General features: G+C 37.7%; 2 protein-coding genes across 8 annotated transcripts in view; one reads left to right on the top strand and one right to left on the bottom strand.

The window, feature by feature from the left end:
- The window catches only part of CENPJ (centromere protein J), a 72,140-nt gene extending 53,082 nt beyond the window's left edge, over positions 1-19,058 (top strand). For 5 of the 6 annotated variants that reach the window (XM_058547779.1, XM_058547775.1, XM_058547777.1 and 2 more), the window contains 6 exons: positions 13,212-13,276; positions 13,536-13,655; positions 15,567-15,707; positions 15,786-15,870; positions 15,954-16,074; positions 18,685-19,058. In XM_058547779.1, the coding sequence (XP_058403762.1) occupies positions 13,212-13,276; positions 13,536-13,655; positions 15,567-15,707; positions 15,786-15,870; positions 15,954-16,074; positions 18,685-18,877 (725 nt within the window). In that variant the 3' untranslated portion in view covers positions 18,878-19,058. The remainder of the gene's footprint in view (positions 1-13,211; positions 13,277-13,535; positions 13,656-15,566; positions 15,708-15,785; positions 15,871-15,953; positions 16,075-18,684) is intronic. The other variant, XM_058547778.1, reaches the window with a different exon arrangement.
- A 2,025-nt stretch (positions 19,059-21,083) lies between these two features.
- RNF17 (ring finger protein 17) overlaps positions 21,084-26,334 on the bottom strand; it is a 144,765-nt gene continuing 139,514 nt past the window's right edge. For both annotated transcript variants that reach the window (XM_058547773.1, XM_058547772.1), the window contains exons 33-35: positions 25,231-25,366; positions 23,394-23,583; positions 21,084-21,197 (exon numbers count right to left, since the gene is read on the bottom strand). In XM_058547773.1, the coding sequence (XP_058403756.1) occupies positions 21,099-21,197; positions 23,394-23,583; positions 25,231-25,366 (425 nt within the window). In that variant the 3' untranslated portion in view covers positions 21,084-21,098. The remainder of the gene's footprint in view (positions 21,198-23,393; positions 23,584-25,230; positions 25,367-26,334) is intronic.

Raw genomic sequence — 26,334 nt, 5'->3', positions numbered from 1 at the left:
TGTGTTTATCCAGTTTTTGCAACATCATTTGTTGAAGAGAGACTGTCCTTTCCCCATTGGGCATTCTTGCCTCACTTGTTATATATTAGTTGACCGTATATGTGGGGGGTTAATTCTGGGCTATTCTGTTCCATGGGTCTATGTGTCTGTTTTCATGCCAGTACCATGCTGTTTTAATTACTATAGCTTTGTAGTAGAGTTTCAAGTCAAGAATTGTGATGCCTCCGGCTTTGTTCTTTTTTCTCAGGATTGCTTTGGCTATTTGAGGTCTTTTGTGGTTCCATACAAATTTTAGGATTGTTTTTTCTAGTTCTGTTTCCATTGGAATTTTGATAGGGATTGGGTTCAATCTATAGATGGCTTTGGATAGCATGAACATTTTAACAATATTAATTTTTCCCGTCCATGAACACAAGATGTCTTTCTATTTCTTTGTCTTTGATTTCTTTCAACAAAGTTTTGTAGTTTTCATTGTACACATCTTTCATTTCCTTGGTTAAGTTTATTTCTAGGTATTTTATTGTTTTTCTTGCTATTGTGAATGGGATAGTTTTCTTTATTTCTTTTTCAGATGTTCCATTATTAGTATATAGAAGTACAACTGATTTCTGTATGTCGATTTTATTTCCTGCAACTTTACTCAATTCATTGATTAGTTCTAACAATTTTTTTTTATTTAGTCTTTGGGATTTTCTATATATAAAATTGTATCATCAGCAAAAAATGACAGTTTTACTGCTTCCTTTCCAATTTGGGTGCCTTTTATTTCTGTGTCTTGCCTAATTGCTCCAAGTAGAATTTCTAGGACTATATTGAATAGGAGTGGTGAGAGTGGACATCCTTTGTCTTGTTCCTGATCATAGAGGAAAAGCTTTCAATTTTTCACCATTGAGCATAATGTGAGATGTGGGTTTGTCATATATGGCCTTTATTATGTTGAGTTATGTTCCTTCCAAATCCAGTCTGTTGAGGGTTTTTACCATGAAAGGATGTTGTATTTTGTCAAATGCTGTGTCTGCATGTATTGAGATGATCATGTGATTTTTATCTTTCATTCTGTTAATGTGAGTTATTACATTTATTGATTTGCATATGTTGAACCATCCTTGCATCCCAGGGATAAATCTCAATTGCTCATGGTGTAAAATCCTTTTAATGTGTTCTTGAATTTGGTTTACTAATATTTTGTTGAGAATTTTTGCATCATCAGGGATATTGGTCTATAGTTTTCTTTTCTTGTAGTGTCTTTATTTGGCTTTGATATCAGGATAATGCTGGTTTCATAGCATGAGTTTTGAAATGTTCCCTCCTCTTCGTTTTTTTAGAAGAGTTTGAGAAGGATTGGAATTAATTCTTCTTTAAATGTGTGGTAGAATTCACCAGTAAAGCTGTCTGGTGTTCTCTATTGGGGGGTTTTGATTACTGATTCAATCTCTTTACTTGTTATTGGTCTGTTCAGATTTTTTATTTTTTCCTGATTCAGTCTTGGCAGGTTGTCTATTTCTAGGAATTTATCCATTTCTTCTAGGTTATCGAATTTGTTGGCATATAATTGTTTATTGTAGTCATTTATGATCCTGTGTATTTCTGTAGCATCATTTGTAATATTTCCTCTTTCAATTCTAATATTATGTGTTTGAGTCTTTCTTCTTTTATTAGTTAATGTAGCTAAAGGTTTGTCAATTTTGTTTATCTTTTTGAAAAACCAGCTCTTAGTTTCATCGATCCTTTCTATTGTTTTTCTGGTCTCTATTTCATTTATTTCCACTCTGATCTTTATTGTTTCCTTACTTATGCTAACTCTGGTTTACTTTGTTCTTCTTTTTCTTGTTCCTTGAGGAGTAAAGTTAGGTTATTTGAGATCTTTTAAATTTTTTTTCTTTTTAAATTTATTTATCTTTTTAATTTTATGAGGTCATAATAGTTTATAACATGGTGAAATTTCAGTTGTACATTATTATTTATCAGTCACCATATATATGTGCCCCTTTACCTCTTATACCCACGTCCAATCCCCTTCTCCTCTGGTAACCACTAATCTGTTCTCTTTGTCCATGTGTTAGTTTATCTTCCATATATGAGTGAAATCATACAGTGTTTGTCTTTCGCTGTCTGGCTTATTTCCTTTAACATAATACCCTCAAGGTCCATCCATGTTGTTGCGAATGAGACGATTTTGTCTTTTTTTTATGGCTGAGTAGTATTCCATTGTATATATATACCACATCATCTTACCCAAACATCAGGATACGCACTTGGTTGCTTCCACTTCTTGGCTCTTGTGAATAATGCTGCAGTGAACATAGGGGTGCTTAAGTCTCTTTGAATTGTTGATTTCAAGTTCTTTGGGTAAATATCGAATAATGGGATAGCTGAGTCATATGGTATTTCTATTTTTGATTTTTTGAGAAATCTCCATACTGTTCTCCACAGTGACTGCACCACTTTGCATTCCCACCAGCAGTCTATGAGGGTTCCCTTTTCTCCACATCCTCTCCAACATTTGTTATTTTTGGTCTTGGTAATTATAGCCATTGTAACAGGTGTAAGGTGATATCTTAGTATAGTTTTGTTTTGCATTTCACTGATGATTAGTAATGTCAAACATCTTTTCATGTGCCTATTGGCCATCTGTATGTCTTCTTTGGAAAAATGTCTGTTCATATCCGCTGCGCATTTTTTTAATCAGGTTGTTTGTTTTCTTGTTGTTGAGTTGTCTGAGTTCCTTATATATTTGGGAGATTCGCCCCTTGTTGGATATATGATATGCAAATATTTTCTCCCAGTTTGTGGGTTGTCTTTTCATTTTGTTCCTGGTTTCCTTTGCCTTGCAGAAGCTCTTTGGTCTGATAAAGTCCCACTTGTTTATTTTTTCTTTAGTTTTCCTTTTGTAGACATGGTCTTCGAAAAGATCCTTCTAAGACTGATGTCAAAGGGTGTACTGCTTTTATTTTCTTCTAGGAGTTTTATGGTTTCAGATCTTACCTTAAAGTCTTTGATCCATTTTGAATTAATTTTTGTGTATGGTAAAAGATGGTCTGCTTTCATTCTTTTGCGTGTGGCTGCCCAGTTTTCCCAACACAATTTATTGAAGAGACTTTCCTTTCTCCATTGTGTGTTCTTACCTCCTTTGTTGAAGATTAGCTGTCCATATATGTGTGGTTTTAATTCTGGACTTTCAGTTCTGTTCCATTGATCTGTGTGTCTGTTTTTGTACCAGTACCATGCTGTTTTGGTTACTATAGCTTTGGTAGTATGTTTTGAAGTCAGGGATTGTGATTCTTCCAGCTTCGTTCTTTTTTCTCAGAAGTGCTTTAGCTATTCAGGATCTTTTGTGCCCCCATATGAATTTTAGGATTCTTTGTTCTATTTCCTTGAAGAATGTCATTGGGATTCTGACTGGGATTGCATTGAATCCATAGATTGCTTTGGTAGTATGGACATTTTAACCATGTTTATTCTTCCAGTTTGTGTGCATGGGATGTCTTTCCATTTCTTTATGTCATCATCGATTTCTTTCAATAATGTCTTACAGTTTTCATTGTATAGGACTTTCATCTCCTTGGTTAAATTTATTCCTAGGTATTTTATTCTTTTTGTTGGGATGTATATGGGATTGTATTCTTGAGTTCTCTTTCTGCTAGTTCATTATTAGAGTATAGAAATGCAACTGATTTTGAAGGTTGATTTTATACCCCGCAACTTAGCTGTAGTTGTAGAAAACTATTTCTAATAGTTTTCTGATGGATTCTTTAGGATTTTCTATATATCAATCATGTCTGAAAACAGTGAGAGTTTCACTTCTTCCTTTCCTATTTGGATTCCTTTTATTCCTTTTTCTTGCCTAATTGCTCTGGCCAGAACCTCAAGTACCGTGTTGAATAAGAGTGGGAAGAGTTGGCACCCTTGTCTTGTTCCTGTTCTCTAAGGGATGGCTTTCAGTTTGTCCCCATTGAGTATGATGTTGTCTGTGGGTTTGTCATGTATGGCCTTTATCATGTTGAGGTACTTTCCTTCTATACCCATTTTGTTGAGAGTTTTTATCATAAATGGATGTTGGATCTTGTCAGATGCTTTCTCTGCATCTAATAAGATGATCTTGTGGTTTTTATTCCTTGTTTTGTTAATGTGGTGTATCACTTTGATTTGCATATGTTGAACCATGCCTGTGTCCCTGGTATAAATCCCACTGGATCATGGTATATGATCTTTCTAATGTATTGCTGTATTCATTTTGCCAATACTTTGTTGGGGATTTTTGCGTGTATGTTCATCAGCAATATTGGCCTGTAATTTTCCCTCTTTGTATTGTCCTTCTCTGGCTTTGGTATCAGAGTGATGATTGGCCTTGTAGAATGTTTTAGGAAGTGTTCCATCTTCGTCTATTTTTTTGAATAGTTTGAGAAGGATAGGTATTAAATCTTCTTTGAACGTTTGGTACAATTCTCCAGAGAAGCCATCTGGTTCTGGGCTTTTATTTTGTGGGAGGTTTTTGATTACTGTTTCAATCTCTTTACTTGGGATTGGTCTGTTCAGATTCTGTATTTCTTCTTGGTTCAGTTTGGGGAGGTTGTATGAGTCTAAGAATTTATGCATTTCTTCTAGATTGTCCAATTTGTTGGCATATAGTTTTTCATTGTATTCTGTTATGATCCTTTGTATTTCTGTGATATCTGTTGTAATTTCTTCTCTTTCATTTCTAATTTTATTTATTTGACACTTCTCTCTTTTTTTCTTGGTGCATCAGGCTAAGAGTTTGTCAATTTTGTTTAGCTTCTCAAAGAACCAGCTCTTTGTTTCATTGATCCTTTCTACTGTTTTTTTTTTGGTTTCAATTTTGTTTATCTGCTCTGTTTTATTATTTCCCTCCTTCTGCTGACCTTGGGCTTTGTTTGTTCTTTTTCTAATTCTGTTAGGTGTAGTGTAAGATTGCTTATTTAGGATTTTCCTTGTTTGTTGAGGTGGGCCTGTAATGCTAAGAATTTCCCTTTCAGGACCTCTTTTGCTGCATCCCATATGAGTTGGTATGGTGTATTTTCATTTGCATTTGTCTCCAGATATTCTTTGATTTCTCCTTTAATTTTTTCAATGATCCATTGGTTGTTCAGTACCATGTTGTTTAGACTCCACATCTTCGTCACTTTCCCAGTTATTTTCTTGTAGTTGATTTCTAGTTTCATAGCATTATGGTCAAAAAAGATGCTTATGATTTTAATCTTAAATTTATAGAGGCTTGCCTTGTTTCCCAACATAGGTCTATCCTTGAGAATGTTCCATGTGCGCTTGAGAAGAATGTGTAGTCTGCTGTTTTTGGATGGAGTGCTCTGTGTATGTCTATTAAGTCCGTCTCGTCTAGTTTTTCATATAAGTCCACTATTTGCTTCTTGACTTTTGTTTGGATGATCTATCCATTGAGGTAAGTGGAGTGTTAAGGTCCCCTACTATTATTGTGTTGTTGTTGATATCTCTTTTTAGGTTTGTTAATAATTGCTTTCTATACTTTGGTGCTCCTGTGTTGGGTGCGTGTATATTTATAAGTGATATGTCTTCTTGGTGGAGTGTCCGTTTTATCATTATATATTGCCCTTCTTTGTCTCTCATTACTTTTTTTTATCTTGAAACCTACTTTGATATAAGTATGACAACACCTGCTTTCTTTTGTTTGCCATTAGCTTTGGGTATTGTCTTCCATCCTTTCACTTTAAGCCTGTGTTTGTCTTTAGAGCTGAGATATGTTTCCTGGAGGCAGCAAATTGTTGGGTCTTGGTTTTTAATCCATCCAGCCACTCTATGTCTTTTGATTGGGGAATTCAATCCATTGACATTTAGAGTGATTATTGATATATGAGGGCTTAATGCTGCCATTTAATCACTTGTTTTCTGGTTGTTCTGTATTTCACTTATTTCTCGTCCCGTATATTTCGGACTACCAATTCAGTTTGGTAGTTCTCTATGATGGTTTTCTCAGTTTTCTCTTTATATATCATTGGTGTCTCTGTTCTGATTGTTACTTGTTACCCTGAGGTTTGTATAAAATTCTTGTAGATGAGATAGTCCATTTTCTGATAGCCTCTTATTTCCTTAGTCTAAGCCAATTCCATCCTTTTTCTCTTCCCCTTTTAAGTTATGGTTGTCACAACTTCTTCCATCTTGTGTTGTGAGTTTGTGGTTAAAATGACGGGATTGTAATTACTTTTGATATTTTCCTTCCCTTTATTTTTAATATTATAATTAAATGTTTTCTAACCTGTTCTGATAGAGCGCTGCAATTTTCTGATTTTGTCTGCCTGTTTATCTCCTTGCTTAAGGCTTTGTAAACACTTTCTTTTTTTTTCAGGTATGAGGGCCTTCTTGATCATTTCTTGTAGTTGGGGTCTTGTGGTGATGAACTGCCTTAGCTTTTGTTTCTCTAGGAAAGTTTTTATTTCTCCCTCATATCTGAAGGATATTGTCGCTGGATAGAGTATTCTTGGTTGAAAGTTTTTATTTCTCCCTCATATCTGAAGGATATTGTCGCTGGATAGAGTATTCTTGGTTGAAAGTTTTTGTCTTTCAGAATTTTAAATAATCAAGGTTTCTGCTGAGAAGTCTGCTGAAAGCCTGATATGGGTTCCATTGTAACTTATTTTCTTCTGCCTTGTTGCTGCCCTTAATATTTTTTGTCATTGACTTTTGCCAGTTTTATTACTATATGACTTGGAGAAGGTCTTTTTACATTGATATAATTAGGAGTTTTATTAGCTTCTTTTACTTACATTTCCATCTCCTTCCCCAGGTTTGGGAAGTTCTCAGCTATTATTTGTTTGAACAAGCTCTCTGCTCCATTCTGCCTCTCTTCTCCCTCTGGAATGCCTATAATCCTTATGTTGCATTTCGCAATTGAGTTGGATATTTCTAGGAGATTTTCTTCATTTCTTTTAAGTTTTAGTTCTCTCTCCTCCTCCATCTGAAGCATTTCTGTGTTTCTGTCCTCCAGACTGCTAATTCTCTCCTCCGTAATATCAGCTCTGTTCTTCAGGGATTCCAGATTTTTCTTTATGTCATCCATTGTTTTTTATCTCCAACATTTCTGATTGGTTTTTCTTTACAGTTTCTGTCTCTGTTGTGAAGAAGTCCCTCTGTTCATTAATTTTATTCCTGATTTCATTGAACTGTCTATCTGTAGTTTTTTGTAACTCGTTGAATTTTTTATGGTATCTATTTTGAATTCTCTGTCATTTAGACTGTAAATTTCTGTGCCTTCAGGATTGATTTCTGTGTGCTTGTCATTTTCCTTCTGGTCTGGAGTATTAATACATTTCTTCATACTATTAGATGGCGCTGATTTGTGCCTTCCCATAGTGATAGTATTTGGTCTCAGATTCCACCTGCCACTGCTGGGGGTGGGGGGGTCAGGAGCTGTGTATCCTGAGCCCACGACAATCCCCGGCATCTCTGTCTGTCCTTTGGAATCTATGCCAATGGAGCCCATTTGCGATTGCCAGTTTGCTCGCTGGGTCACTGCTGCTGCTTTTCTATTGTACATGTGGGTGTTCTCACCTACCAGCTGAGCTGGTGTGCTGCGCAGGGGGAGCAGCGCTCTCTTTCGTGTGCGTGATCCCGCGGCCATTCTTGCTCTGCCCTCGCTGTCTGCTCTTCAGGGGCGCTGGTTTGATGAAGACACCCCTGCAATAGCGTAGCCTCCTCTGTGTGGAGGTTTTCCACAGGCTGTGAGGGAACTTGGAGACCAAAGGTGTTCCTGCGGAGAGCTGCCCCTCCCTCCTCTTTTCTCAGAGCCGTGTGTGGTCCCGCGCTCTGGGTCGTTGCCGGCGAGGGAGAGGTGATCCCCTTACCTCCTTCCACTTCTTCCTGGGGGGGTCCAGCATTTCCACCTTCAGACATATGGCTTTGTGGGTCTCTGAGACGTCTTTTGTGTTGTGTGTATGTCCTGTCTTGGTTTATGAATGTCCTTTTCATTGTATCTTAGGAGGGAGAGACTAAGGGAAGAGCTCTCTCTACCATGATGCTGACGTTACCTCTTTTAATTTTTTAATATATACATTTGTCATTATAAACTTTCCTCTCAAAACTGCTTTTGCAGCATCCCATAGGTTTTGGTATATTGTGTTTTCATTTTCATTTGTTTCAAGATATTTTTTAATTTCCCTTTTGATTTCTTCCTTGACCCATTGGTTTTTTAGAAGAGTGTTGTTTACTTGCCATTTATTTGTAGATTTTCCAGCTTTTCTCTTGTTGTTGATTACTAATTTCATACCATTGTAGTCAGAAAAGATAGTTGGTATGATTTCAGTCTTCTTAAATTTCCTAAGACTTGTTTTTTGTCCTATCATATGATCTATCCTGGAGAATGCTCCATGTGCACTTGAGAAGAATGTATATTCTGCTCCTGTTGGATGAAATGTCTGTTAATTCCATTTGGTCTAAAGTGTGGTTCAATTCCAGCGTTTCCTTCTTGATTTTCTGTCTGGATGATTTATCCATTCCTGACAGTAGGGTATTGAGTCCCCTGCTATTATTGTATTGTGGTCTATTTCTCTCTTCAGATCTGTTAATATTTGCTTAATATGTTTAGGTGCTCCGATTTGGGTTCATATGTATTTACAATTGTTGTATCTTCTTGATGTATTAGCCCCTTTTATCATTATATAATGACCTTCTTTGTCCCTTGTTACTGTTTTTGGCTTAAAGTCTATTTTGTCTGATGTGAGCATGGCTACCCCTGCTTTCTTTTGGTTTCCACTTGCATGGAATATCTTCTTCCATCCCTTCACGAATTTGAGCCTATGTGTGTATTTAGAGCTGAAATGAGTCTCTAAGGCAGCATATAGTTGGGTCTTGTTTTTATTTTATTTTTTTTGTGAGGAAGATTGGCCCTGAGCTAACATCTGCTGCCAATCTTCCTCTATTTTGTATGTGGGATGCCGTCACAGTGTGGCTTGATGAGTGTTGTGGAGGTCCACACTTGGGATCTGAACCTGTGAATCCCAGGCCACTGAAGCAAATGCACTAACTTAACCACTACACCACTGGGCCAGCCCGTTGTGTCTTGTTTTTGTATCCATCAGCCACTTTGTGCTTTTTGAATGGTGAATTCAATCCATTTACATTAGTTGATAATTGATGTATGAGGGCTTACCACTACCATTTTATTTATTGCTTTCTGCCTGTTTTGTATTTCTCTTGGTTCTTTTTCCCTCTGTTTCTGCCTGTATTTGTAAATTGGTGTTTTCCATGGTGGTAAGCTCTGCTTCCCCATGTGTTATGTTTCATGGGTCTGCTCTAGATTTTTGCTTGTGGTTACCAAGAGGTTTAAATAACACATCTCATAGATAAAGTAGTCCATTTTATGCTGATAACAGCTTATCTTTGTTCACCTATAAAGGCTCCACCCTTCTACTCCTCCCCTTTTATGTTTTTGATATCACAATTTACCTCTTTTATGCTGTGTATTCATTAACCAATTATAGTAGCTTTAGTTATTTTTCATACTCTTTTCCTTTAACCTTTATACTGTAATTAAGTTGTTAATATACCATCTTGTTATAGTATTTGAGTTTTCTGTTTCTCACTATAAATTTTCACTTTTTTCCATGTGTTGTACACTTTCGTATGTTGTCATGTTGCTAATTAGTGTCTTTTTGTTTCAGCTTGAAGAACTCTTTTCATCATTTTTTGCAAGGCAGGTCTAGTGGTGATGAACTCCCTCAGCCTTTGTTTGTCTGGGAAAGCCCTTACTTCTCCATCATATCTGAAGGATAACTTTGCCAGGCTGGCCATTTTTATCTTTCAGTTCTTTAAATACATCATTCCACTCTTTCTTGGCCTGTAGAGTTTCTGCTGAGATATCCGATGATAACCTAAGGGGGTTCCTTTGTACATTACTTCTTTTTTTCCCTGCTACCTTTAAGATTTTCTTTATCATTGCTTTTTGACAGTTTCATTATAGTGTATCTTGGAGAAGGTCCTTTGCCATTGAGGTAATAGGCTGTTCTGTTAGCTTTGTGGACTTGTGTGTCCAAGTCCTTCCCCAGGTTTGGGAAGTTGTCAGCTATTATTTCTTTAAATAAACTCTGCCCCCTTCTCCCTCTCTTCTCCTTCTGGGACACCAATTATTCAAATATCTGCCTTTCTAATGGAATCCCACAGCTCTTGGTGGCTTCACTCTTTTTAAATCTTAGTTTCTTCTCGTCTAACTGTAGTATTTCTGTATTCCTATCCTCTAAGTCACGTATTCTTTCTTCTATCTGGTCTGCCCTGCTGTAGATGCTCTGTTGCATTCTTCATCTCATTCATTGAATTCTTCAGCTCCAGAATTTCTGTTTGGTTCTTTTTTATAATTTCAATCTCTTTAGTAAAGAGCTTCTGTTCATTAATTTTATTCATGATTTTCTGGAATTGTCTGAGTTTTCTTGTAGCTTATTGAATTTCTTCACAACAGCAATTTTGAATTCTTTATTTAGTAGATCACAGTATTCCTTGCCTTTGAGTTCAATTGCTTGGAGAATTATCATTTTCTTTTTGTGATATCATGTTTCTTTGATTTTTTTGGTAGTGTTTGTAGCTCAGTGCTTCTGTTTTCACATTTGAAGTAGTGGATACCTCCTTAACTAAGCTTCTGTGACTTCTTTGGTTCTTACAGTTCACCAGGCTGGCTATTAGAAACCTTTCTTTTGTATTCCAGAAGGTGGTGCTAAAGCTCAAGTTTGTGGTTTCTCCCTTGCCCACCAACTGTGGCCTGTTTTCTGAACACACTCCTTGTCTCTTGGAGCACGTTGTTGTGGATGCTCTCGTGAGTGTGCACAAGGAGCTGGCAGCAGAGTTGGGGTGGTGTAGGGCAGAGCACTTGGGGCTTTGAGGGTCCCTGTGGGCCTAGTGGAGAGATCCTCAAGTGGGGTACTACTGGAGGCTTGTGGGTGGACTTCTTGCTGAAGCAGACAGCAGGAGCCACGTTCCTTCAGTGCCCTTGGATATTCTTTTCTGCTTCCTTCCCTTTCTCCTCCCTCCTGCTAGTCATGGAGTTCCCTCCTCAGAAATCCGAGTGCTCTTGGAGAGAAACAGGTTTCTCCAGCCACAAACCACATAACTGGGATAGCCAGGCAGTCACTAACTGCTTTTGCTTTCCACCTCTTCCTTGGGAGAGGTCATCGCTGCCACTGCCACACAGCTTAGTGGTGCAGTGTCACCCTGGGTTAGGGGGCAGCTCTGGCAAGTTCCTCCCTCTCCTCTGTGTATGAACTTGTCTCTGTCCTGGTCTGATGGCATGCTGGCATCTCCTCTGAGGCAGGCTGGACTTCTTCAGATTCTCTCTTGTCTTTGGGTATCTGCTCAGCTTTGCATGCTCCAAGTTTTTTCTCCAGTCGCAGTGAGTGGGAGTGGGGCAGGTTTGCCAACTTCCCTTGGGTCCACAGCCGTTACTGAGGCCTTGTTTATTTTTAGGTGGACAGGTGGGCAAGAATCCTCCCAGATCCCTTGGTTAAGGTGCTGAGACACTTTTGTTTGGTTATGGATGTCTAATTAGTTTTTAAAAAAGATGAGAGAAAAGAGGAATGACTTATGCCACCATGATGCTGACATCACCTTAAAAATTCCCAAAATTCTTATTTTAATGTGGTTGAATTTCAGTTTTTTTCCTTTATGGGTAATGCCTCTTAAGTCTTTCCCTATCTTGAGGTCATAAACATATCCTCCTATATTATCTATATCTAGCTATTCCAGCACTGTTTATTAAATACTTTTACTCTTCCCACCCCTTATGTTATACATAAGTTTATAAGGTGTGTATATACAGTACTCAGTATGGTGAACACACCCCTAGGAGTCCGAACTCTATGCTCCTGTTCACCTCTCCTTGATCCTCCCAGCTAAGTGTATGCTTAGAGGCTTCAAGTTAATGTTCATGAACAACTTGAGAGAATTAAGGTTAATGGGTGTGAATCCTGGTTCTGCCTTTTATTAATTGACAACCGTGGCATGTTATTTAACCTCTCAGCCTTGATTTCCTCACCTGTAAAATGGAGTATTATTCTATGGACAGTGGTTATAAGATTTAGAAATAAGCTAACACAGAGCTCAAATGGTAGTGCATGGTTTACTTTGCACCTATGAGGTGGAGGAAGTTATTCTCATTCGTCATATCTAAAACTGAGCACTCTTTTTATCACCAGAACCTTATCTACCATCACCTGTTTGCTCAGGCCAAAACTTGTGTCTCCATGGATGCCACACAAGCCTTCCCATTATGCTACAGCCTCCTAACTGGCCTCTGCCTTTCTTCTTCTTCTCTAATCTATTCTCCCTGTAGCATCCAGCATCCATTCTAGTTTTTAACGTATGAGTCAGATCCTGGCACTTGCTTGAAACCCTTCAAATTTGGGAGTGTTTATAATATGACCCACTGGCATATAGGAAAAAAATATTAGAACTTCAGTATATTTTTAAAACTTCAGGGGCCGGCCCAGTGGTGTAGTGATTAAGTTCATGTGCTCCACTTCGCCGGCCCAGGGTTCACAGGTTCGAATCCCGGGCATGGACTGATGCACCACTCATCAAACCAGGCTGTGGTGGCATCCCACATACAAAATAGAGGCAGATGGGCACAGATGTTAGCTCAGGGACAATCTTCCTCATCAAAAAAAAAAAGTTCACCTCAACTTGTTGGTAGTGGTGGTGGTATGTGTGTTTGTATACTTATTTTATAATGTATGTATTACCAATGCAGCATATCATTGAGGTGTTGGTCATGATCTAAAAAGTTTAGACCTAGCTATTAGATCTAGATTGTAATTAAATCCTCAGTTATTTTTCAAGCCAAATTCTCTGTGTATTCTTGGATGCTTCTCTTTATCTCTACCCCACACCTAGCATCTAATAAAGCCCTCATGATTGTCTCCAAAATGCCTTTGGGTCCATCTGTTAGGTTAACTGAGCACCTGTCTCGTACTACAGATTGTAAACCATCAGAGAACAGGTACTGTCTTTGCCTTTCTTGGTCACCCAGGACTTAAGTACCTGAATAAATATTTGAACTTCTATAATGAAGAACTCCTACAAATTAATAAAGAAAAATATTAAGTCTTCCTTATTGAATGGGTAAAGGACAGCAGTTCACAAAAGAAGGATATGAACTAAGGAAATGTTTGACCATAATATTAAGTAAATTTAAAACTTTCAATTAAACATTAAAACTAACTCTGATAATTATATTCTAACAGGTAATCCATCTCGAAGATCCAAGTCTGTGCCTCCTCGTGATTTAGGCAGTTCGGATAAGGGACAAGTAAATCTCTTTACATTTTTATATATTCAAACGTAGATTACTCAGGCTTGAAATTGATTAGTTAACTGACTTAAGTTTCTAAACCATTTACAAAGGAGGCTTTTTACTTTACATTGTGAATGTTTTCTATAGAAAACCAAACACTAGTCATAGTCCTTATAATAGTAGAATCTGGCTTTTGGAAATAAGTGTAAGTTTTAGCTGCTGTAAATGTTATTACATGTCCTTTGGGACAGATGAGAGCCTCTTGTCCTTACAGACTGCCTCACCCAGGGAGCCCCCTGAACCAGTGGACCTCCCAGATCCTGCATATAAAGAAGAGGACGAAAAAGAGGAAAAAGAAGAAATTCAGGGAGAAATCAGTCATCCTGATGGAAAGGTTAAAAATTTAAAAAAAATAATACTATAAAAAATAAATATGGGTTAAAATAGAGTTGAAACAGATTCTAAAATAACTGATCTTTAAGACTGTTGATGGGGCTTAAGAACTTGCAGTACTTTGGGGCATGACTTTGGCTTAAACCTTTGGATTCCTCTAAAAATGCTCACTATACAGTGTTTGTTTAGTTGCCATGTCTACTTGAGAGATGCAGGTAAAGAAGGAATACAGTCCCTTTGTTTAAACTCGTTGTTCTTCCTCCAAACAAACCTAAAATGCCTTTGCAATCCTTTACTTTTAAAAATATTTTTTAAAAGCCTCAGTTCTAGGCCTTATCCTTCTTGCAGCCTTTCTTAAATACATCCTGGGTCAGGTGTCTTTCTCTCTTGTCTCCAGCATGCACAATTTTAGTCTTGTGCATGAGAAAGGTTTGGAGTGGGAAAACTGCCTGGCTGGGTGTTCCAGCTACAAGGAGGAATGAAGGAAGGGACATAAACAGCATTTGTTACCAGGGAGGTAATGAAGGAATTTTTCCTCAGGTTTATAGAGAATTTACTTTTCCAAATGCCCTCATCTGATCCATTTTAATTGAAATTATAAGGCAAAAGTTCACTGCTAGTTTTGAGGAATGAGGGAAGGACAAAGAACAACAGTCAAAAGAAGCAGACTTTTCCTGTACGAGCTCTACTTTAGGGTAACAAATTGTTATGCTGCAGGGTTTCCTCTTTTAGAAGAATTCCAGCTAATAAATGGAAAAGGAATGAGAAAGTTAGAGTATCACCAGTTTACAGCCTCTAATGAAGTAAAGGATCTAGGCAGCAGTCACCGCTGACTCCTGAAACCATAGATGAAAAGTGGATGGGGCCTCATGGCACATCTGGCATGACCCGGTCAGGCCTGAGGCCGGGGGCGACAACTGTGTACTGTGCTTCTGAAGGTGTTGCCATGAGAAGCTCACAGCAGCACCTAGAAAGTATTAATATCAGAATAATTTAACTGGAATTTAATCAAGCCTCTAGATCTAACTACTCGTCCTTTTAAGGAAATATAGGGGATATGAGAACATGTTAAATGACACCATAATGGGAAAGCAATCAAATCCAGAATGTGAGAAATTTTACATGTTCAGTGACCCAGTTCCTTCAACAAGTAATTGGCATCAAAGAGGAGGAAAGGACAGGACTGTTAAAATTGAGATTTAAGAGACACGTCAACCCAGTGTTGTGGGAGGACCTTGTTTTGGTCCTGATTCAAATAAACTGTAAAAAGCCTTTTTTGTGAATTTAGGGAAAACATTATACATGGTTATGATGCGATGAAGGAATTAGTTTGTAGGGGTAATGCTGACTTGGTCACGTTAAAAATCCTTCCATTAGAGACATCTACTGAAGTGTGTACAGGGTACGTCTGCAGTTTGCTTTAAAAAACTCCACCAAAGGAAGAGTGTTGGGGGAACAGGTGACATAAGAATGGTGATGTGTAGATACTTAAAGTTGATTGTTATGAGTTTAACAACTCTCTCTCCTTTTGAGGGAATGTTTTACTTTTTTTGTGTGTGTGAGGAAGATCAGCCCTGAATTAACATCTGTTGCCAATCCTCCTCTTTTTGCTGAGGAGGATTGGCCCTGGGCTAACATCCGTGCCCGTCCCTCTACTTTATATGGGACACCACCACAGCATGGCTCGACAAGTGGTGCATTGGTGCACACCTGAGATCCGAACCTGCGAACCCCGGGCCGCCGAAGCGGAGTGCATGCACTTAACCACTAAGCCACTGGGCCAGCCCCATGTTTTACTTTTTATTATGAAAAATTTCAAAGTAGGCAGTTAGGAAGAGCATTAGGGATGTTTTGTCACATAGTCTCAGGAGGAAATCTTATATATTGATAATCTTGTTTTTCTTTTTTGTAGATAGAAAAGGTTTATAAGAATGGGTGCCATGTTATATTGTTTCCAAATGGAACTCGAAAAGAAGTAAGTGCAGATGGGAAGACTGTCACCGTCGCTTTCTTTAATGGTGACGTGAAGCAGGTCATGCCAGACGAGAGAGTGGTAGGTTTCCGTGAGGTGTTTTTCTTCATGGCTTAAACTTCTCTGAATAAAAGGCACACTGACTTCATGTCTTTGCAGATCTACTACTACGCGGCGGCCCGCACCACGCACACTACTTATCCAGAAGGACTAGAAGTCTTACATTTCTCAAGTGGACAGATAGGTAAAAACTTGCTCTGCCCTCTCCTTATTAAATTCTTCCCTTCCTTTATAAATAAAATATTTATAGTAACCTTTTTTAAATAGAAAAACATTTCCCAGATGGAAGAAAAGAAATCACGTTTCCTGACCAGACTATCAAAAACTTATTTGCTGATGGACAAGAAGAAAGCATTTTCCCAGATGGTACAATTGTCAGAGTACAACGGTATGATAGCTGTTAAAATTTATTTCTAGGTTTTTCCATTTTCATGGTTCCATTTTATTATCAATTTAATTTTTAAAATCTTAAAACATTTGTGTATGTGTAAGTCATTCAAAATTTCAGTGAGTTCAGAAGTGGGCAAAGAAGGACACTTTTAGAGCAGGTGAGTTTGGAACTAGTTTGAGATATATAGATCTGGAGACTTAAAGGTAGTGTAAATAGCACTTCAGGAAAGGACAATGGCAAGTATTTGTTTAGAAATAATTTCGTGAAATTTGAAAACAGTGAATGAGACACAAAAAAGGAAAGCTGCCCTGTCACTTTTTAAAATAACCAAACAGTGGCAGCCGTGTTTAAATTAGACTCTCTCTTCTCTTACTTATAGTTTGATTTTCTGGATCTCCTTGTCCCAGCCTGATAAGCACTTTACTCCTCCAGCCTCCCTGATCCAATTCTTTAGAATTAGCAACCTCCGGGCCGGCCCAGTGGCATAGTGGTTAAGTGTGCACGCTCCGCTTCTGGTGGCCCAGGTTCGGATCCTGGGTGCAGAGCTACACTGCTTGTCAAGCCATGCTGAGGTGGCGTGCCATATAAAGTAGAGGAGGATGGGCACAGATGTTAGCCAAGGGCCAATCTTCCTCAGCAAAAAATAAAATAAAGGTTTATCCTTCTGAGGGTTAACATTTCTTAAAGTTAGAGACGACTTCTTTAAGTGACTTCAATTCACAATAAAGAGCATCTTTTTTTTTTTTTTTTTTTTTTGAGGAAGGTCAGCCCTGAGCTAACATCCGTGCTAATCCTCCTCTTTTTGCTGAGGAAGACCGGCTCTGAGCTAACATCTATTGCCAATCCTCCTCCTTTTTTTTCCCCAAAACCCCAGTAGATAATTGTATGTCATAGCTGCACATCCTTCTAGTTGCTGTATGTGGGACGCGGCCTCAGCACAGCCGGACAAGCGGTGCGTCCGTGCGCACCCGGGATCCGAACCCGGGCCGCCAGTAGTGGAGTGCGTGCACTTAACCGCTAAGCCACGGGGCCGGCCCAAGAGCATCTTCTAATCACCATTTTAATTAAAACCATGGTGAAGGTTTATCAAATCCAGTGTCGTACTTTTAGTTTTCACCCTCCTCTCCTAGAGTGTGACAATTATGTGCCCGTTAACTTGTATACAACTAATACATCGTAGGTGCATTTAACTAACTTGAATTCTATAACATAAACTTGGCCAAAAAAAAAAAAGGTCAAAACATGAATTCAAATAATGTAGGAACTTCTTATGGTCCTCATAGTGTTTTTCTCTTAACATGGCCTGAAACTGTTTGGTGCTCAACTAAATAAATAGCAGTTTGTTCTAAAATCTGAGGAAAATCTTATGTGTACACTATACTTTGAATGATTTCAGGAACTTTTCAATTTTTTAACTCTGAAACTTTCTATAATAAAAAGTAGAGAAAATAATATGAAAAACTGTGTACCCATCTATCCATTTTCAAGTATTAACTCATCGCCAATCTTTTTTCATCTACACTCAAGCAAATCCCAGATATTATATTAGTTCATTCAGGATTATTTCTTTATTGACATATAATTGACATTAGTTTTAGGTGTATAACATAATGATTTGCTATTTGTACATACTGTGAAATGATCACCACAATACGTCTACTTAACGTGTCACCAGACAAAATTTTTTGTGTGAGATGAAGACTTTTAAGATTTACTCTCTTAGCAACTTTCAAATATGCAATTCATTCAGGATTATGTTGGCATTTTTCACTCATAGCAGTGGTTCTCAAACTTTACTGTAAAATCACCTGGAAGGATTGTTCAAATGCAGATTGGGCCCCATCCCAATAATATGCATTTGTAAGGAGTTCTCAGGTGATGCTGACACTCCTGGGCCAGGGGCTGCACTTAGATAATGGCTTTTAGGTCTACCACTTGTATGTGGCACAAAGCCATCACAGTCATATAAAATTTGAGAAATAACCAAAATAGAAAAAACCACTCTCTTGAGAACTGGTGATTCCTAATCTTTAACCCTAGCTTTATGTTTCTAATGGCACATTATACCTATATTTAGGGGTTTAGTTTGAATGTCCCACAGACAATCAAGTTGATATTAACTATTTTCCATATTCTGCTTCTTTGTTCCATTGCTTCAAAACACGACTTCAGTCCGATCATGCCACTTCCCAGGAATATAGCTCTCTTCTCTAACCTGGGAAAGAGCAAGCACTCAGACAGCTTTTAACTTATTGAAAAGAATATGAGTCCAAACTGAAAGCCATATTTTAATACAACGCCCAGGTTTTTTAGAGGCAGAACACACATAAAGTCAAAAGCAGCCTACACATTTTGTGGTGAAAACAAATTTATTAAAATAAACTTTTCATGGGCACATATGAGTGCTTATCTGATAATTGGAACTATCAACCTGCAGTAGAAACGTGTGGAAAGAATTTGCAAGGAGGTCTGGTGCTGGGAAAAGCACCAAGGGATGTTCTAGGAGAGGAAATAACTGCCAGAGTCAGAAGGTTACTTATAAATTGTTTTCCTGTCGTGTATTTCATATTTTCAAAGAAATTAAATTCTATTATTTTAAATTTACAGAGATGGCAACAAAATCATAGAGTTTAATAACGGCCAAAGAGAACTACATACTGCCCAGTTTAAGAGACGGGAATATCCAGATGGCACTGTTAAAACTGTATATACAAATGGTCATCAAGAAACAAAATATACATCTGGTCGAATCAGAGTTAAAGACAAGGATGGAAATGTTCTAATGGATACAAAATTGTGATGATCCTTGTGTGTGACTAATCATGCAATAACACTAACTTGATTTTCTTGTTAAAAAAGGTACATTTCTTGTGGATCCTGTGGTTTAATGTATATAAACTGTGTGTGTGTGAATGGACGAGGTTATGTGTGGATTAGAAAATAAAACTCGGCAGCTGCTTTTTATACTTTGAAATCACAAAGACAGCTTTCATTTTTAATTCACCTGTCCTGTCTTTCTACAGTTAAACACATGACTAAGGAAAGCATTATTACTTTGTTATAAACTGGATAGACTTTAAAAATAGTAAGTGGGCACTTTTATTGGTTGGAGATGGTTATAAAAACCAAGAAGTCCAAGAAATGCAGTATCTCATAGATTTTCCATGGGCACATCAGCCATAGAACAAAGACTTAACACAGAAAGTTTACTCAAGGAGTAAGAGAATCTCTCCAGTCAAAACATTACTGTGTTCAATTAGTACTCAAAGCATTTTATCTACTACAGAGGTTCTTTAGTTGTAATAGACTGGGAAGTTAAAATAACAAATGAATACAAATAGGTCCAACAGTAAAACAGAAGACTTCATTCTATGAGAACAAATGATCTCATAGTGAGGGGTGATGATACAACTGGTCAAAATGGGACACTTGAGAATGGAGGGGGTGTGGAAAATAACTAGCTGGTGTATACTGATTGACCACAGGTACCTTGATGTTATAGCCTATAAAACTATAGGCTGACAGAAGCAAGATGTCCTTGAAGGAAGGGCAAGTCACCTACATGTAAATTTATATAACTATAGGTTGGTCCAGTCACTCAGTGCAGTATGACAATAGTGTTGGCAATGACTCAGTTAAAAAAATAGCTGGATGTATTAATTCCTGGTGATTTAAGAAGTGAACATGAAAAATGTCTAAAACTTTTCAAAGACAATAGGAGTTAGTTATATATATTACCTCAGGATAGAGAAGGATTTTTAAATGAGATGCAGAAACCTTAATTAAAAGGTTGATAAGTGAGTGAAAACTTTCTTTTTGCCCAAAGATACCACAAAAACGAGAAAAGATAAGCCACAGACTAGGAAAAGATACAATTACCTGACAAAGGGTTAATATCCAGAATATATAAGGAATTCCTACAAATCAATGATAATTACAAACTCAATAGAAAAATGGACAAAAGATATGAACAAGCAATAAACAAGTGACTACTAAACCAGTCAATGTGTATTAAAATGAGATACCTTTTTATACTAGTATCATGTACCGGCAAATAATGGTCTGGCCACACCATGTGTTGGCAAGGAACTCAGACTACTGGTGATGGAGTAAATTGGTAAAACAACTTTTTGGAAAGCAATTATCCCATGACCTAGTAAATTCCACTACTAAGTATATATACTAGAAAACCCCTACAACTGTACTGACAATTGACCATGTCTAATTTCTTAAGCTGAATATACATTAGTTATAAAATGACCTAAAATGGTGTCTTTTTCATGTGCCTAAAATATTTCATTTCAAAATTACAGTAAAATAAAACAAGAAAATATTTGAAAGCAAATATTTATTATTTTTTCAAACAGTTCCTAACAGTTCAACATGTAATAAAAGGGGGAGGGAAAAAAAGGCCAGCACTATTGCAGAACAAGTCAAAAAAAATAAGCCTGAAATGGTCTACATATAACAGAAAACTTTCTTCTGGGCTGCCGTAGATGCTCTGTACTGTATACCTGGAAAACAAAATGTGTTATTTTAAACTTTTGCATAATGCTAATGTTCAAGTTGAGTTACTGAATCACTTGTTACATTTACATTAATGGATCAAGAGTTAGCTGGTTACCCAAGTACTTTCATAACTTTGTTATTAGGACATTGTTCATTAGTGCTATATGCATACCATACAGTTATGTGCTTAAATTATTTATAGTGCCCACCTTCTGCTCTTCTCCTTATCCCCCTAACTATCTGGTACTATGAATTAAGTCATGATAGCCATTCCAAGCATTCTTAGATATGGAACCTCTTTGATACTGGTATTCAGAGAAGGGCCTATGAAGGAGAAATCTAGAAGAGAGATTTTCGTTGAGCTTTGTTGTCATTCCTTTGAGAAATCAAGGAAAGTCCAAAGGTGCTTTTATATTCAATTTAGCATTAATCTCTGCTATATTAGTAGTCACATGCCAATGCTGATTATAAGGATGAACAAGAAGGGTGAACAAGAAGTCATGATACTTACATCATTCATCTTCATCTGCGAGCCCCATTTCTACTAATGACATATGAACTGGATACTGTTCATCTTCATATAATGTCACTATTTGTTCTGGCGCCTGAGCCTAAAATTACAAGACATACAAGTTTCCCCTGCTATCTGAAAAGTCACTTTACACCACTTCACTTTCACAGAAGACCTACATTAGTACCAGTGTTTGTTAACCAAAAGAAATCCAAAGAGGATCTTCGTTTTTATGAAAAAAGGCAAAAAGTGAAAATAGCGTTCAGCATTTGTTTTGCAGCAAGCCGATATCGAGGCAATGCGCACCCCAAGCAGCAAGAGTGGTGCCACCAAGCGCCTTCCCCAGGAACTACACTTAACAGCTCAGCATCAAGCCACCACGCCTTTGAACTGTGTCTCTGAGCACCTGTGCTTTCTCTCGATTTATTTTGGTTATTTTTTGGGTCTGGGAACACTCAAAAATTTTTCCCATATAAATTAGTGGTAATTGCTTTTTCACTTTACACCATTTCAGCTTATGAAAGGTTTCATAGGAATGCTCTACTTTCAGATTGTGGGGGAAACCTGTAGTTGTCAAGAAAACACAATAATGTCTTTGCTGCCTTTAACCTCCAGCATCTGGCCAGAGGGAAAAGGCATTCTCTAAGTTTATTTATAATTTATACTCTCTACTTTCAAAGGTATTTGTGATGCTGCTTTTCTGCTAAATCCCAATCTTTGCATTCTTCTACTTTATTTTAAAATGTAACTCCTCCCCAAAGTTTTGCTAGATTGAGCCAGTGGGCTTTAACACTACCATCCTTATTAAAATTCACTTACATTCTACACATAAAGCTTACACCTTTATGCATAAACTGACCAAATTTTGAGTGTTAATCACAGAGATGAATAAATATGTATCTGTAAGAATACTTACTTGCCCTGTCTGTATTTTCAGTGGTTTCTTGAGAGAAACCCTGCATAAGCTATTTATACCACTCTGCACACAAAGAAGCATAACCTCTGTATGTACAGAGGTTTTCAAAAAGCACTTTCTAGTGACGGCACTGTGTCATTAGGAATTCATTCTTGTCATAGCCAGTATATCACGAATCCCAAAATCTTGGTTCCCCCAATCAGGGCAGGTTGGGCTGAAATAACAGTGGTGAGGACTAGGGTGAACTGAAGAGTAAGTTGCTGCTACACCATGCCAACTGGCTGATATTTCAAAAGGGAGATCTAAGATTCCTAAATTTTTGTTTGTGAGGAAGATCAGCCCTGAGCTAACATCTGTTGCCAATCCTCCTCTTTTTGCTGAGGAAGACTGGCCCTGAGCTAACATCCGTCCCCATCTTCCTCTGCTTTATATGGGACGCCGCCACAGCATGGCTTGACAAGCAGTGCATCGGTGCGTGCCCGGGATCTGAACCCGGGCCACCAGCAATGGAGCGTGCACACTTAACCGCTACTCCACCGTGCCGGCCCCTAGGATTCCTAAATTTTATACTTCATTAGAAGTCAGAAATACAGACTGATTTTTGGAACAATTTTCCAATCTTAAAGCAATGTGCACTAAAAGAACATGGGTGCAGGCCAGATCCTGTCTGTGGGCCACCCTGTGACATGCTAAGCCTCTAAAGAAAGCATATTTATACTAACCATGATCTGGAGTTTCTTATTTGAACCTTTTGATACAGGTTCTACTGTATTAAACAATTCAAAATTAGTTCAATTATGATAGTAGTACAATTCAAGTCTTTCTATGGCTTGATCAGAATTCCCATTCTGGGCTTTCTCCTTCATCTTTTAGGATATGGCTCAAATGTCACTTCCTTGTTCTGCTTATTCACTTATTCAGTAAGCACGTGAGTCCCTTCTAAGGAGGAGCTCAAACACCATATCCTGATCTCTCTGCATGGAAATAATGATTAATTATTCTTGCATGCCCCTACAGTTACCTATATCTCTTTTATAGTACTTATTCTACCTCATATTATTAGTGGTTTACATATGTTTCCCTCATTGACTTACAAGTTCTTTGATTACAGGATACTCATCTTGATTATTTTTCTTAGTCATTAATTACATCAATGACATTTTATATCACTGTACAGCTAATAAAAAGTTTGTTAAACGTCAACTTAAGACATCACTTTAACGAGCCTTAAAATTAATCCTATAGTATTTACAGCTTTATATGCTTTAGTTCAAGCATTTTTGCATTTAGAGTTTCACAGATAGAAAGCACTTTAGAAAGTTAATAGGGACCCTTGAAATAGCTTCAAAAGGATTTTGGCTAACTAAGATGGATATTTACCATGGAAGAAGCATAAAGTTGTTTTCCTTGAAGACAGTCTATCATAGCCCACAATGCTTCCATGCTCCATTTGGGACAATATGGTATTCTTGTCTTTCCTGACTCTCTTAAGGGAGGTTTAAACCCTGCCAAGAGAACTTTTATGGCTCGGGCTGGGTACTGCATAAGGTGAAGAGGAATTTGACGCAATCTGTCACAAAATTAAAATGAATTTAAATTAAAATGTTCAGAACGCCACAAAACTCTCTAATAGCTAAAACTGTAAAGCATAGGGGAAAAGTTTATGACATTAGATTTGGCAATGATTTCTTGGACAAGATACCAAAAGCATAAGCAACAAAAGAAAAAAAAAATTGGACTACATCAAAATAAAAAATTGTCCAAAGGACACAATCAACAGAGTGAAAAGGCAACCTACAGAATAAGAGAAAATATACGTTAAAAAATAGACATTTCTCTAAAGATATGTGAATGCACAACAAGCACATGAAAAGATGCTCAACAATACTAATCATTAGGGAAATACATACCAAAGCCACAGTGAGATACCACCTCACACCCATTAGGATGGCTACTATCAAAAAAAGCCCAGGGGGCCGGCCCCGTGGCTTAGCGGTTAAGTGTGTGTGCTCCGCTACTGGCGGCCCAGGTTTGGATCCTGTGCACGCACCGCTTCTTAGGCCACGTTGAGGCTGCGTCCCACAGACAGTAATTAGAAAGATGTGCAACTATGACATACAACTATCTACTGGGACTCTGGGGAAAAAAAAAGGAGGAGGATTGGCAATAGATGTTAGCTCGGAGCCTGTCTTCCTCAGCAAAAAAAGGAGGATTAGCACGGATGTTAGCTCAGGGCTGATCTTCCTCACCAAAAAAAAAAAAAAAAAAAACCCAGAAAATAACAAGTGTTAGAAAAGGATATAGCGAGAGACTGGACCCGTGGCATAGCGGTTAAGCGTGTGCGCTCCGCTGCTGGCGGCCTGGGTTTGGATCTCGGGTGTGCACTGATGCACTGCTTGTCAGGCCATGCTGTAGTGGCATCCCACATAAAGTGGAGGAATATGCGCACAGATGTTAGCCCAGGGCCAGACTTCCTCAGCAAAAAGAGGAGGATTGGTGTGGATGTTAGCTCAGGGCTGATCTTCCACACACACACACACAAAGGATATAGAGAGAGACTGAAGCCCTTGGACACTTGGTGGGTAAAACGGCAAATATAAAATGGTACAGCTGCTATGGAAAACAGTTTAATAGAATGAACATATGATCCAGCAGTTCCACTTCCAGGTATAGACCCAAAACAACTGCAAGCAGGGACTCAAACGGATACTTGTACATCAGTGTTCGTAGCAGCATTATTCCCAACAGCCAAAAGATGGAAACAACTCAAGTGTCCATCAACAGATGAAACGGTAAACAAAATGTGGTATGTACATACAATGGAATATTATTTACCAATAACAATAATATAATTCTGATACGTGCTACAGTTGGGTGAACCCTGAAACAGGGAGAAGCCCTGTGTAATGGGTGTGGAGTTTCGCTTTGGGGTTATGAAAAAGTCCTGAAAATGGACAGTGGCGATGGCTGCACAACACTGTGAATGTACTTAATGCCCATTAATTGTATACTTAAAAATGGCTAAAATAGTAAATTTTACGTTATATATATTTTACAATAAAAAGAACTTTTAGATTTAAAAAATTCCCTATATATATATAAACAGCTTTAGCTTTTTCTTTTAAAAGAGGCAAAATCTTTCCCATAATTTAAAAATAAAAAAAAAAAAAAAGAAAATTAAGAATCCTAATTCAACTAAGTTGACTTTTTTTTTAACCTGTTTATTGTCAGCTTTTCAGTTGATCCATAATCAACAAATTGTACCAGGACAGCTAGAGGATTAAATTCTTTAATGGAAACAATCTTTGCTCTATACCATAAGCCATCATCATATTCTGCAAGGCAAGGCATTTCTGTAAAGACAGAGACAGGAAAAAAAATCACATTGCCTTTTATTTTCTTAAAAATGATTTTTCTTTAAATACAGTAAAATATAAAGAAAATGTAATCACTATATACTCATTATTCAGAATTAAACACTCAACAATTAGCCATATGTTGACTTGTGCTTTTTTTTTGTTTATATTTTATAAACCGTTTTTCCTAATTCCTAAGAATTAAGCTTTTAAGAAAGGCACTTCTCCCATTCTCAGAGTTCCTAGTTCTTCTACGGCCCATGGCTTACATCCTCCTGCCATTGCCCCTACTTCTTATACTCCCTAAATCTCTTTTCATTTGGGTCATCATCAGCTGCAAACGACAATAAATGGTTTCTGCTATTCCTGCTTTCAATTTTGTCCTCCATCAATCCATTCTCTACAAAACCACTAGAATTAAATTTTAAAAATTTCAATTACATTGCTCCCTTGTTTAAAATTCTTCAATGGCATTTTAACTGTCTGCGATATCAAGTCCTTATTAGCACTGTAATTTGCAGAGTTCTTCACCATCTACTCCCAACCAACTCCTACCACATATCCTCACGGTGTTACCTAAATAGAATCACCTAAATAGAATTATTTTAGCTCACGGCTCTTCCCCATATCTAGAATGTTCCCCTATGCCTTGCTTTGATGATAAACATCTACTCTTCTTTCAAAGATCAGCTCCAACATGACCTTTATAAAGCCCTGGCTACTCCTGATCACTGCTTTCTCTGTGGTCCTCTGGCATTACACACGCACCTTTACTATGAGCTCTCATTTCCATACTGTACTGGGTTTACATGTTCCTTCTCTGCTAACCCACTAGAGCTTATGTGCAGAACTGTAGGTTGTATTCCTAACATGGTACCTGGTACAAGCAATTGCTCAGTAAAAAGTCTGCTAATGAATGCTGGCCTTGAGTAAAATAGTGGAAAAATTAGTACAGTATGTACTCC

This window comes from Diceros bicornis, chromosome 9 (assembly GCF_020826845.1).
Source record: "Diceros bicornis minor isolate mBicDic1 chromosome 9, mDicBic1.mat.cur, whole genome shotgun sequence".
Classification (NCBI taxonomy): Eukaryota; Metazoa; Chordata; class Mammalia; order Perissodactyla; family Rhinocerotidae; genus Diceros; species Diceros bicornis.
The sequence above is the reverse complement of the archived record's forward strand: the minus strand, read 5'-3'. Positions and strand labels throughout refer to the sequence as shown.